The sequence below is a fragment of the Cherax quadricarinatus genome, chromosome 89 (assembly GCF_038502225.1).
Source record: "Cherax quadricarinatus isolate ZL_2023a chromosome 89, ASM3850222v1, whole genome shotgun sequence".
Classification (NCBI taxonomy): Eukaryota; Metazoa; Arthropoda; class Malacostraca; order Decapoda; family Parastacidae; genus Cherax; species Cherax quadricarinatus.
The window spans coordinates 7,699,431-7,714,163 of NC_091380.1; the positions used below are offsets into that span (position 1 = coordinate 7,699,431).

At 44.7% G+C, this 14,733-nt stretch overlaps 1 protein-coding gene across 1 annotated transcript; it reads right to left on the reverse strand.

Moving 5' to 3' along the window:
- Positions 1-1,170: 1,170 nt before the first annotated feature.
- Positions 1,171-6,494, reverse strand: LOC128697127 (uncharacterized). Its single transcript, XM_053788640.2, has 2 exons — positions 5,293-6,494; positions 1,171-4,845 (listed from the first exon to the last, which is right to left on the reverse strand). The coding sequence occupies exons 1-2, from the start codon at positions 5,329-5,331 to the stop codon at positions 2,323-2,325; spliced, it is 2,562 nt and encodes an 853-aa protein (XP_053644615.1). The 5' UTR covers positions 5,332-6,494; the 3' UTR covers positions 1,171-2,322.
- Between the last annotated feature and the right edge of the window lie 8,239 nt (positions 6,495-14,733).

The following is a 14,733-nucleotide window of genomic DNA, read 5'->3' on the forward strand; positions in this document are numbered from 1 at the left end:
CAAAATTATCGTTTTAACAATTTATTCAACAATTCTGACAAAATATTTTTTATACCTGAACATAACAAGTGATAACAGACCATACCCCCGGCCGGGATTGAACCCGCGGTCATAGAGTCTCAAAACTCCAGCCCGACTCTATGACCGCGGGTTCAATCCCGGCCGGGGGTATGGTTTGTTTGCAATCGTGTCATTACGATTTCTTGAGTCAAGTGATAACAGTTTTACCACAGTTATCCATCTAAGCGCTAAACCCACTAGGGTCACACACCGCTATATAAAAAAAAAGCCTAATGTGCATAAATAAATATTGAAATAAATAAATATCTTAATAACCAACAATGTACGTACAAATATAATTATATTTTGTTATTATTATTATTATTATTATTATTATTATTATTATTATTATTATTATTACTACTACTACTACTGCTGCTACGTTCATGGGAAGAGCTGAACCCGTAAGGGTCATACGGTGCCTTTGGGTAGGGGGGGGGACTGCATTCAGGTTTAATTCCAGAAATTGGAGCACAGGTCCAATTCCTTGAATCAAGAGCCCCTCATCAGCATCGAGGAACCTACCTTGAAGAGGGTTACAATTATATAAATTGATATCACAGGAAAGTATTCAAGTACATCACTAAACACGTACGTCGCCAAACATGTACGTCGCTAAACATGTACGTCGCTAGACACATACATCGCTAAACACGTACGGTACTAAACACGTACGTCACTAAACACGTACGTCACTAAACACGTACGTCGCTAAGCACGTACGTCACTAAACACGTACGTCGCTAAGCACGTACGTCACTAAACGCCCGAAATGCCTAGCCATGCTAGGCGTTCTAGTGGTACACTCTGTAATCATTATTTAACTACATGTAAACCACACAATAACCAAATTCTGTAAATTCAACATTGTAATCTTTATAGAGAATAAACTTTGAATTTGAATTTGAATACGTCACTAAACACGTACGACACTAAACACGTACGTCGCTAAACACATACATCGCTAAACGCGTACACCTTACATATATATATATATATATATATATATATATATATATATATATATATATATATATATATATATATATATATATATATATATATATATATATATATATATATATATATATATATACATGTATACTAATTAAGGCATATGTACACTTTTTCTGCGTAATACATGTGCCCATATTTTTCTATTTTCAGCCCTGTCTAAATTTGCTTGTGGACCCAATTTCAAAATTCTTGTTTGAAATTAAAATTATATGCATTTTTCTTATTCGCGTACACGTATTAATATTGAGTTTAAATGTAACTTTTATCATTAGTCATATTTTTTACTCAAAACTTGTTTACATGACCCGTTCATAATTTTATTTTCTAACATTCATTGTTCCAGGAAATATGTAAATTTAAGGGGTGCATCAGTTTACCTGTCTTCTAATATCTGGAGTTTACCTGGAGAGAGTTTCAGGGGGTTAACGCCCCCGTGGCTCGGTCTGAGACCAGGCCTCATGGTGGATTAGGGTCTGGCCCATATAATCTACCTTGTCTATGTCAGATATGAGGATGAGAAACAAGAGGTGTGAGCAAAGCTCAGACCTCTACAACACAATTGTTCTCAGATTTGTTAAGTTATACCATGAATTAAGGTCCTGGACTTCACCTTACGAAACAAAGGAAATATGATAGTAATTATGGGCAAGGTAGTTTATAGGGGGGAAATAAACACGATATTAGGAGACAGGGAAACACATGCGCCTTTTAAACATTGACTTCAGTGAAGTTGGTGCTGCTTGTTCATCATCTGTTTCTGGAACAGCCTTGATGGATGAGGCTTCCATTTGTGCTCTTGTTTTTAGCTTCGGTCTTGGATATGGTCGTTAAGATCTGTCTTCACATTTTCCAATGGCCGATGAGGTTGTCCTCTGTTTGTGCTGTCTTGGAACCGTTGGGATCCGTCTTCCGTCTGTGCTGGTTCTCTAGCTCCAGTTCTTGGACCTGTCTTCTGTTTGCTTCGTTCTCCTTAACTCCAGTTCTTGGACCAGAACTGGATGTCCTATCGGTGAAATGTCAACCTACGTAGGATGGAGGGAAAATCTTGCTGTGGGACAAATTCCCTCTCGTGGGTCCCCACCTTGGCAAATTTTCTCCTGCCACTGTAAAATAACTATTACAGTGCATTCCGAGGAAATGTTGAAAAAATAAAAGGTCATCCAGCGCTAATTTGACCCATGAAGTGGTTGCACCCTGATAATTTTAGCGACGCTCATCAACACACAATGCAAGACATCCTAGTGTTTATTCCTCATCACCTGGTGGTATAGCTGTTGCATTCTGCCCCATCGGCCTAGGCAGCTCTTCTACGATACTCTTCCTCTGGGAAGAGGCCATGTGGAACAGCGTGGGGAAATCCGTTTGGAAAAAACCATTGCCGGGGTAGAAGCCTGTTGCCGACTCGCGGCCTTGCTCGAAGTTTGCCCCGCTGTGGACTCCGCCTGGATGATGATGCTTCGTTGGAACGTCTGGTGGAGTTCGGATAGATGGGTGAGGATACAGCTCAGCTTGCGAGGGTCGGGGTATGGGTGGGCGTGGTTTTGGAGAACGAGGTGGCAGGGGATTTGGAAACTGGGGTCGTGAGGGTTGCTGTTGGTGTTGGGATCGTACATTTGTAGGGTTTAGTAAGGGTCGTGGAGGGCCGGCGGTTTTTGGAGGTGACGGTGGAGGTGGTAGGGGTCGTGGAACTCCAGGGAAAGGTGATAGGGGTCGTTGAGCTCCAGGGGAAGGTGGTAAGGGTCGCGGAGCTCCAGGGGATGGTGGTGGGGGTCGTGGAGCTCCAGGGGATGATGGTGGGGGTCGTGGAGCTCCAGGGGATGGTGGAGCTCCAGGGGAAGGTAGTGGGGATCGTGGAGCTCCAGGGGAAGGTGGTGGGGGCGGTAGAGCTCCATAGGAAGGTAATGAAGGTCGTGCATAGTTCACATCTGGGGTGTCAGATACTGGGAAAGAGTTTGAGAGACGTGACCAGGGTCCCGTCTGGTACCTGAACCTGGGTAGCAAGATTTCCCTGGGGTTATAATAGTAGGTGGGGTAGCTGGTACGTGCGTGTGGGGAGAACAACCAACTGAAGAGGCCAGAATTCAGGAAAGAGTTGGGAGGCGTACGAATTAAGTACGGATTATTTTCTAGATTCGGATAGCGAGACTGCTGGAATGGATTAGGTCGATCCAAATTAGGTTGCTCTATGAGTGGTATTTCGAGACTATTTTCAAAATAGTCAGGACTAAAATTCTGGATAGAGTTTGGAGGGTTTTCTGAATACTGTTCGTCCATGTTATGATTTTCCAGCAGTTGCGAATAACTAGACTCTTCTTCGTAGTCGTTTTCGAAGTCTTCCTCGTAGTCCTCCTCGAAGGAATTCGAGGCCTCGTCTTCAAAGCGTCCTTCTGGTGGTGAGGGTGGCAGTCTCTCACCACTATCACTTTGGGATGGACTGCCATCATTTCCAAACTGATTCTTTCCACTGGGATTTTTGTATGAGGTAGAATCGTCTTTCAGGTAGATGTTGCCATCTTGACCTATATAGAGGTCGTCTCTCAGAGGGGAGTCCTCTTTAAACTGGTATCCTTTGTATAGATCTTGGTTGGTATCCTTCACTACCTCATATTTAACATCCCCATGATGTATTTCCTTCATTTCATGGTGTGGTCTACGGGGGTCATGGTTTGGGTGCGGGGCAGGGTATGGGTAGCGAGGTAATTGGGGGAACTGGTTGGATCCCAGCATATTAAACGGGTTGAGGAATTGCATCAAGGAGTCGGCAGCAGTGCCCAGACTGGAGTAGGACGGACGGACAAAGTTGTTTGGTGGGTGAGGTTGGGGCTGCGCGCCCCCTTTAGGGAATTTGAATGCAGTGGCGGGAAATGCGCTTCGAGGAGGCGGGATATTGTAGCTGCTGGTTTCTACAGGCCTGCGGCCGTGGCTATTGACGCTGTGTACACCAGGAGCCTCCTGCGAGTTGAAACTCTTGTAGTACCTGTCGAAGTTGTCGTGAAATGTGGTCATGAAAGCTTGGTCGTTCTTGTCAAACCTGGAGAAAGGATTTTGTGCTGTTGGTAGATGGTTTGCTTCGGGAAGCTGTGGCTTTGGGTGAGACTGTGGTCTGTATGGCGCCTGAAAGTGCTGCTGCTGCTGTTGTGGGGTCTTGAACTTCACCACACGCAGTCCCATCAGGTTCGCCAGGGATGGGACGTTTTCCATGGCCACTCCTTGACTAGCCAGCCGACCTGGGTTTATCCAGGCTAGTGCTTCTGGTTCAGGCAGCTCCTCTTCGTTCTTTTCATTACTGTCTCCTTTTGCTGCCCCTTCCTCACCAACAGTTCCTTCCTCCTCCGTTTCCCTTTTCTTACGTAAGGAACATCTGCTTCCTGGTCCATTACATCGAACATCCCTCTGACCCGAATCGCTAACACCTGCTAAGACTTGCTGCTGTGACCTGGTCACAGACCGGGCCACGGGGGCGTTGACCTCCGAAACCCTCTCCAGGTATATTCCAGTACCACGACTTTCCTTCGTTTTCCCAGCTATATTTACCTTCCCCAGCCTCCTGCCGGCTGTCCACGCTGTATTATCGTCTCCACAACCTCGGGGTCTACTGCTACCCTGGGCAGGAGTGTGGCGAAGGGAGGGATAAGTGACGCCAAGCAACTTCGGCGAAGCATGGCTCAAGGCACTGCGCCTGAGCATCACAAGCTTCCCTTGTGTAGCCTTCACCACCACATCGCTGTCATCACATCCTTCCTTATTCTCCCTCGCAGAAGCTGTCACCTGGAGAAGAATATCATCACCCTTATTATCGCAGACATGGTCATCTTTATCATCGTTATCATTATTGCTATTATTATTATTATCAGGAAGAACTAACCAAAGCACTACTTATTAAGCTCCCCCTCCATTTCTTTCCTTCATCCATTTCTATTTTCTCCATTCTTCATCGCTAACATCCACTCTCCTACGCCAGAATCAAGAATAAGCTTATACAGTATAAAATCAGCGCCTTGCCTGGACTCATTTACTCACAAAAAATTATAACACACACACACACACACACATACACACACACAGTGAAAAAAAATAGTGAAAATGTAAGTGTTTTCGTAATTTTTCAGTTATCAATATGATAACGAGAGAAATCACGAAAGCGCATGGAATTTCACTATTGTTTTCACTGTGGTTACTTTGCATACTGTGAAAAAGAGCTGTACAATTACTTACCAGACAGAAGACAAGGAATACTTCAAGAAGTTTGACCATGATGGATGATGAGATGATTTATCCAAACACTTAGATCTCTTCCAGTGGATTTTGTCCGAGCTCCGACTGGAAGGTCACTGAGGATACACTTGTATTTTTCAGTGGTACACAGTCTTGTTTGATTTCACTGTTATCACTGCTGTTTTTTTCCTATTTGTATGTGCTTTACCTCCGTCTCTTTGGAAGGGGAAATGTTCAAATTGTTTTTGAACTGACACTCGAGTGGCGACTATTTCTCCAGTGTTCCTACACTGGAAGGTTGCTTCCAGTGGTCGCTGTTACAAGTGTGAGAGTCGCTGTTTCCAGGGGTCACGAGAGCCACTGATGTTCCAGGTGACGTTGAGTCACTGAATCTTCCCAGGGACCTTGAGTCACTGAATCTCCCCAGGGACCTTGAGTCATTGAATCTTCCCAGGGACCTTGAGTCACTGAATCTTCCCAGGGACTTTGAGCCACTGAATCTCCCCAGGGACCTTGAATCACTGAATCTTCCCAGGGACCTTGAGTCACTGAATCTTCGCAGGGACTTTGAGCCACTGAATCTCCCCAGGGACCTTGAATCACTGAATCTTCCCAGGGACCTTGAGTCACTGAATCTCCCCAGGGACCTTGAGTCACTGAATCTTCCCGGGGACCTTGAGTCACTGAATCTCCCCAGGGACCTTGGGTCACTGAATCTTCCCAGGGACCTTGAGTCACTGAATCTCCCCAGGGACCTTGAGTCACTGAATCTCCCCAGGGACCTTGAGTCACTGAATCTCCCCAGGGACCAATGAGATATTACGGTACTACCAGCTTCAGTAGACGGTACAAACATAGTTCAGCTTAGACACACCGAGGGTTTCAACCTCCGATACATTGAAGGTTTCAGGAAACTGTAATTATGCTTCATTCTATTGCATTACAGGCTTCAGTAGACTACACTGAGGCTTCAGTAGACTACACTGAGGCTTCAGTAGACTACACTGAGGCTTCAGTAGACTACACTGAGGCTTCAGTAGACTACACTGAGGCTTCAGTAGACTACACTGAGGCTTCAGTAGACTACATTGAGGCTTCAGTAGACTACACTGAGGCTTCAGTTCAGTGATGCTACCAGCAGCGTTGCCAATCAGTGTGTGACGAACAAGGGTGTGGCGATGGTATTACTGCTCACTCTACCGTTATTACTGAAAAGTTAGACATATATTAAGTTAGGCTTTGTCGGGAAACTTAGGGTCGTCAGGTAACTTAGGAAGGTTAGGGTCGTCAGGTAACTTAGGAAGGTTAGGGTCGTCAGGTAACTTAGGAAGGTTAGGGTCGTCAGGTAACTTAGGAAGGTTAGGGTCGTCAGGTAACTTAGGAAGGTTAGGGTCGTCAGGTAACTTAAGGTTAGGGACATCGGGAAACTTAATAAGGTTAGGGTCGTCAGGTAACTTGATAAGGTAAAGTTGTCAGGAAACAGGACCAATGTTCCTTTATATGACCCATAGGTGAAGCTTTTGGTCATCTGACCGAAACCTTCCACTGGCTTACCATAACTATTATTAAAATCCAGAAATTTTTCAAAAGATATAAAAATTTTATGCTATTTTTACTGAAATCACATTTGTAAAATCAATCGCTGGTATATTTAACAACATAATAATAATATATAATATATAATAGGTCAAAATAATTATCAAAATATTCAAAATTCACATAATGGGTCAAAATAATTATCAAAATATTCAAAATTCACATAATGGGTCAAAATAATTGTCAAAATGGTCAAAATTCACATAATGGGTCAAAATAATTGTCAAAATGGTCAAAATTCACATAATGGGTCAAAATAATTGTCAAAATGGTCAAAATTAACAATCAAATATTTTTTGATGGGTAACTCAAGAAAAAATCTTCAATAATACTGGTTCACCTTGATAATAATAATAATAATAATAATATCTTTATTTACTACAAGTACATGTACAAGGTATACAGTCCTAGCTGACAACAATGACATACTACTATATAGAAAGTCCCTTGTTATGCTCCGCATTTCGGTACATTTCGGGCAAATTAGGTCAGTGTCCCAGGATGCGACCCACACCAGTCGACTAACACCCAGGTACCCATTTTACTGATGGGGAACATAGACAACAGGTGGAAAGAAACACGTCCAATGTTTCTACTCTGGCTGGGAATCGAACCCAGGCCCTCGCCGTGTGAAGCGAGAGCGTTAGCCACCAGGCCACCAGAGCCTGGAGAAGGGCTCTTGATCTTAGTAGCTAGAGCTATATTACTCTTCCTCGGATCAAACCTTATTACTCGCACTCCCCAGGAGCTGTATGACTCCTGTGAGTTTAGCGCTTTCTATTAACATATAATAATAATGATAATTGATAATAAAAATTTGGGGACAGGAAAATAATGGTAAGAGAGAGAGAGAGAGAGAGAGAGAGAGAGAGAGAGAGAGAGAGAGAGAGAGAGAGAGAGAGAGAGAGAGAGAGAGAGAGAGAGAGAGAGAGAGAGAGCGAGCAAATATTCATAGGAAATCGCTAAACCCGCAAGGGTTATACAACACTGGGGAATGGGAGGTGTTCCGCTTTGATCCAAAATGAGTTTGGCTCCATATCCTTGGATCAAGAATACTTCACCAACATCAAGGTACTTCTTGAAAAGGGATCTTAGTATAGTCACAATAAAGCGTTAAACCCAAATAGGGTAATTTAAAGATACTGATGTCAGTGTTCGATTCCCGGTAAGGGTGGAAACATTAGGACGTGTTTCCTTAAGACACCTGATGTCCCTGTTCACCTAGCAGGAAGTAGGTACCTGGGTGTTAGTTATCTTATACCTGCAGTCCCTGTTCATCTAGCAGGAAGTAGGTACCTGGGTGTTAGTTATATTATACCTGCAGTCACTGTTCACCTAGCAGTAAGTAGGTACCTGGGTGTTAGTTATCTTATACCTGCAGTCACTGTTCACCTAGCAGGAAGTAGGTACCTGGGTGTTAGTTATCTTATGCCTGCAGTCACTGTTCACCTAGCAGTAAGTAGGTACCTGGGTGTTAGTTGACTGGTGTGGGTGACATCCTGGGAACAATATTAACCTAAGTTGCCAGAAATGCTCTACATAACCAGGAACTTTCTATATAATATGTCATAGATCTTAATTTACTCCCTGTTCAGTACATCCACACTTACTACTGTGCAATCTATATCTACAGGACCTTAAATTCCAATATTAACCTTGACCTAAAACGCTTTCTTGATAGCTGTGACAGAACCCACAGGCATAACACCAGACACAAACATCTCTACGACATTCCCCGTGTCCGACTAAACCTTTACAAAAATTCAATGTATGTCAAAGGCCCTAAAATCTGGAACACCCTACCTGAGAACTCTAGAACTGCAGACACATTCATCACTTTCAAAACTACCATCAGAAAACATCTTATCTCCCTGATACACCCCGTCAACTAACTACATGATAACCACCTGGTGGTTCACAATTACACTCACCCACTGGTGCATAATAAACATATTAAACTAAACTAACTAAACCACTGACTATAAACCCAGAAATACTAATCTTAATCTTAAAATAATAAATCCTAACTAGTCATAAGTTTGCCTATGATACTCCAATATAGACACTTTGTACTGTGCCAAAACAAAAGCATTCACATTGCTAAACTCACAAACTAGTATTTAGTCACTTAGTATTTAGTCAACTTGCTCCACAATTTGTGATAATTTAGGGTTAAGAATTAATCTAAGTTTGCCCGAAATGCCTAGTGGCCCCCTCTGTAATTAGTATTTTATTACATGTAAACCACACAAAATCCAAAAATCTGTAAACCCCACATTGTAATCCTTATAGAGAATAAACTTGATTGATTGACTGATTGATTGATTGATTAATTGTTGTCAGCTCTGATCTGTTTAAGTTGTATCATGTACTGCTAGAAATAAACATGATTACTACTACACACCCAGGTGTTGTATTATATACATTAGTGCACACCTCGAGTGACTGTGCACCTCGAGTGACTGTGCACCTCGAGTAACTGTGCACCTCGAGTGACTGTGCACCTCGAGTGACTGTGCACCTCGAGTGACTGTGCACCTCGAGTGACTGTGCACCTCGAATGACTGAGTGCACACCTCGAGTGTCGAACAGCAACCTAAAGCACAAAAGACACGAGTTACCTATAAAAATAAGTATTGACCATCTGAGCGTGATGGATGACCTTGGACTTACGACCTACTTTCCCTCAGTAATCTCTATCATCTCGTCAGCCGTCAACACCCATCTTACTTAAGAAATAATTATAATTATGTAGAACGCAGGCGGGAGAGATAAATGATTATATACACTTGGAAAATCCTAGAGGGACTTGTACCAAACTTGCACACGAAAATCACTCTCTATGAAAGCAAAAGACTTGGCAGAGGGATGCTACTAGCACCATAAGTGTCAGGGGCCCAAGACTGCTCAACTACCTCCCAGTATACATAAGGGGGATTACCAATAGATCCCTGACTGTCTTCAAGACCCCTGGCTGTCTTCAAGACCCCTGGCTGTCTTCAAGACCCCTGGCTGTCTTCAAGACCCCCTGACTGTCTTCAAGACCCCTGACTGTCTTCAAGACCCCTGGCTGCCTTCAAGACCCCTGACTGTCTTCAAGACCCCTGGCTGTCTTCAAGACCCCTGACTGTCTTCAAGGCCCCTGACTGTCTTCAAGACCTCTGGCTGTCTTCAAGACCCCTGGCTATCTTCAAGACCCCTGACTGTCTTCAAGACCTCTGGTTGTCTTCAAGACCCCTGACTGTCTTCAAGACCCCTGACTGTCTTCAAGACCTCTGGCTGTCTTCAAGACCCCTGGCTATCTTCAAGACCCCTGACTGTCTTCAAGACCCCTGGCTGTCTTCAAGACCCCTGACTGTCTTCAAGACCCCTGACTGTCTTCAAGAAGGCACTGGACAGGCACCTAAAGTCAGTACCTGACCAGCCGGGCTGTAGTTCCTACATCGGGTTACGTGCGGCCCCAGCAGTAACAGCCTAGTTGATCAGGCCCGGATCCACCATGAGGCCTGGTCACAGACCAGGCCGCGGGGACGTTGACCCCTGAAACCCTCTCCAGGTATACTCCAGGTATGACCATAGGTTTTTTAAAGAGGTGGACTGGAAAGCCAGCAGAAGGCCTCGGTCAGATGACCAAAATCTCCAACAGCGGGTCATCGTCTAAGACCCGCGTCAGAAAACACTTATCCTGTTGCCTAACAAACCTTACCTAACCTAATTATTATTATTATAATCAAGGGGGAAGAGCTAAACCCGGAGGATTATACAGCGCCTGGGGGGGGGGATGTGGAAGGCATTCAGGCTTAATTCGGGGAACTGGAGCACAGATCCAATTCCCTAAATTAAGAGCCCCTCACCAACATCAAGGAACCTTCCTTGAGGGGTTACCTAACCTAAAACATTCAAATATACCTGGAGGTATATTTCTCAGTGTCAGGAGACATCGTTCTGTTTTCTGACCACCAAAACACAATATAATTTAAAATTCGTTAGTATTAAGGCAAATCACTAAGATTCCCCGAGCAAAACGCTTAATTAAAGTTTTTCAAATAGGTTAATTATGTTTAATATTGCGTAAACCTTAGTAAAACAGTTAGGCCTATGATTTAATTGGCACATTACGCACATTGTACCTGTAGGTGATGGTCAAAATATTTCTGAGTCATATAATGTACCCAGGAACTGACTCATAACATTATATTGGCTAATTATTATACTAAGTGATTATCACACAAGGGTCGTTCAATTGGCTAATTATTAACTAAATGAATTATTCGTAAGAATAATGTATTGGGGCGAGAATATAAATAGTTGAAATATGTCTCTGACTTTTTTTGGGTTATGTTACCAGGGATGTTATTATATATGATAATTATACTTATGTGCAGCTCTTCCTATATAAACTCACCTAATTACTTAATGCAGTTTGAAAGGTGTTGAACAGTAGCTCGAGTCCTGCTGGACTGTAACCTTTCAAACTTCTGTAGCTACTGAACTAAGTCACTCTGACTTGTTGGGTTATCCCAGGTTCTCTATACATATGCTGCTATGTATGAAAATCTTTGTAATTGAGTATACCTGTAGAGGGTTTCGGGGGTCAACGCCCCCGCGGCCCGGTCTCTGAACAGGCCTCATGGTGGATCAGGTCCTGATCAACCAGGTTGTTACTGTTGGCCGCACGTAAACCGACTTACGAACCACAGCCCGGCTGGTCAGGTACCGACTTTAGGTGCCTGTCTGGTGCCTTCTTGAAGACAGCCAGGGGTCTATTGGTAATCCCCCTTATGAATGCTGGAAGGCAGTTGAACAGTCTTGGGCCCCTGACACTTATTGTATTGTCTCTTAGCGTGTTAGTGACACCCCTGCTTTTCATTGGGGGGATGTTGCATCGTCTGCCGAGTACCTCTCATGTATCTCTCCCGCCTGCGTTCCAGGGAGTACAGGTTGAGGAACTTCAAGTGTTCCCAGTAATTGAGGTGTTTTATCTCCGTTATGCGCGCCGTGAAGGTTCTCTGTACATTTTCTAGGTCAGTAATTTCACATGCCATGAGAGGTGGTGTTAGTGTGCAGCAATATTCCAGCCTAGATAGAACAAGTGACCTGAAGAGTGTCATCATGGGCTTGGCATCCCTAGTTTTGAAGGTTCTCATTATCCATCCTGTCATTTTTCTAGCAGATGCGATTGATACAATGTTATGGTCCTTGAAGGTGAGATCCTCCGACATGATCACTCCCAGGTCTTTGACAATATTTTTTTCGTTCTATTGTATGGTTGGAATGCCTGACGATATTCTCATCGCCCTACTGAAGTTGTGACCAAGTGTGGACGTGTCAGTGGTTCATTACTTCGTAAATTGTTCATGATTGCAACCATGTATAGACGTGTAGATGGTTCATTACCTTTGTAACTTGGTCATGATTGTGACCAGATCTACCTGGAGTTCATTACCTTTGTAACTAGTTCAACTATCATAACTTCGTGGTACAATCCCTGGACCCACTATGTACCTCTGTAATCTTTTGACTACCACCCACAGGATGGGTATGGGGTACATAATAAACACATTAAACTAAACTACAACACATTTCTATAGGAATTCCATCCTGTGTGACGGAATACAACCTGAAAAACAGCCATTATGTGTTCCCACCGTGTATCTGACAGCACAGATGTCCCCAAAGTCATTACAAAACAAAACGGCAGAAATGTCTGTGGTGGGTAGACCGCTACACTTCACACTTGTGTTTACCTCATGGCTGCTCTGACAGTGACAAGCATTCTTCCAGGAGCGTCCAATAGCCTTCATAACTGTTATTAAGTCAGTGTCGATGTCAGACGGTGAATTATATTTCTCAAAAGCATGCTGGCTATAAAGGGGATTTGGGAAAACTGGTCAACGAGGCTTGAGTTACGTGATGTACAATGCCGGTACTTAGTCAAGGATGCTGTAGTTTGTGGTTAGGTCGCGTTGCGTTGCGTTGCGTTGCGTTACGTTAAGTTAGGTTAGGGTTTGGTTTGGTTGGTTTGGTGGGGTTAGGTTGGGGTTGTGTTGGGTTGGTTTGGTGGGGTTAGGTTAGGGTTGGGTTGGTTTGGTGGGGTTAGGGTAGGGTTGGGTTGGTTTGGTGGGGTTAGGTTAGGGTTGGGTTGGTTTGGTGGGGTTAGGGTAGGGTTGGGTTGGTTTGGTGGGGTTAGGGTAGGGTTGGGTTGGTTTGGTGGGGTTAGGGTAGGGATGGGTTGGTTTGGTGGGGTTAGGTTAGGGTTGGGTTGGTTTGGTGGGGTTAGGGTAGGGTTGGGTTGGTTTGGTGGGGTTAGGTTAGGGTTGGGTTGGTTTGGTGGGGTTAGGGTAGGGTTGGGTTGGTTTGGTGGGGTTAGGGTAGGGTTGGGTTGGTTTGATGGGGTTAGGTTGGGGTTGTGTTGGGTTGGTTTGGTGGGGTTAGGTTAGGGTTGGGTTGGTTTGGTGGGGTTAGGGTAGGGTTGGGTTGGTTTGGTGGGGTTAGGTTAGGGTTGGGTTGGTTTGGTGGGGTTAGGGTAGGGTTGGGTTGGTTTGGTGGGGTTAGGTTAGGGTTGGGTTGGTTTGGTGGGGTTAGGGTAGGGTTGGGTTGGTTTGGTGGGGTTAGGTTAGGGTTGGGTTGGTTTGGTGGGGTTAGGGTAGGGTTGTGTTGGTTTGGTGGGGTTAGGTTGGGGTTGTGTTGGGTTGGTTTGGTGGGGTTAGGTTAGGGTTGGGTTGGTTTGGTGGGGTTAGGGTAGGGTTGGGTTGGTTTGGTGGGGTTAGGTTAGGGTTGGGTTGGTTTGGTGGGGTTAGGGTAGGGTTGGGTTGGTTTGGTGGGGTTAGGTTAGGGTTGGGTTGGTTTGGTGGGGTTAGGGTAGGGTTGGGTTGGTTTGGTGGGGTTAGGTTAGGGTTGGGTTGGTTTGGTGGGGTTAGGGTAGGGTTGGGTTGGTTTGGTGGGGTTAGGTTGGGGTTGTGTTGGGTTGGTTTGGTGGGGTTAGGTTAGGGTTGGGTTGGTTTGGTGGGGTTAGGTTAGGGTTGGGTTGGTTTGGTGGGGTTAGGGTTGGGTTGGTTTGGTGGGGTTAGGTTGGGGTTGTGTTGGGTTGGTTTGGTGGGGTTAGGTTAGGGTTGGGTTGGTTTGGTGGGGTTAGGTTAGGGTTGGGTTGGTTTGGTGGGGTTAGGTTAGGGTTGGGTTGGTTTGGTGGGGTTAGGTTAGGGTTGGGTTGGTTTGGTGGGGTTAGGTTAGGGTTGGGTTGGTTTGGTGGGGTTAGGTTAGGTTAGGGTTGGGTTGGTTTGGTGGGGTTAGGGTAGGGTTGGGTTGGTTTGGTGGGGTTAGGGTAGGGTTGGGTTGGTTTGGTGGGGTTAGGTTCGTCGGGAAACAAGACAAGTGATTCCTGACGCGGGTCTTATATGATGACCCACAGCTGGAGCTTTTAGTCATCTGACCGAGGCCTTCCACTGGCTTACCACTCCACTTTTAAAAAATAGGATTATATGGCTCTGAGGTATATAGGTTGATTTCAGTGGTTTAAAGAGCACAAGTAGGGAGGAGCACTGCAGGAGGCCTACTATTCCGGATCCAGAGAGAAAAAGGTCATAGATAAAAAGGCACAGAAAAAGGTCAAACCCTAACCTGACCTTTTTTTTCTGTAACGTTGTCCAACACTTCTAGCCCATGATAGGCAGATCCAACTCTCATTTCGCCCACACAATGGCCGCTTTCAGGCTTGTTCAGTCAGATACAGACAGTAGGTGTAGTAGTGATGATGATGGTTCACTATATCTCTGAGGTAACTACATCATGGTATGTTCCGGCAACATGAAGCAAGTCTAGTTGGCTGGGTTCATGTTCTTTGTGTGA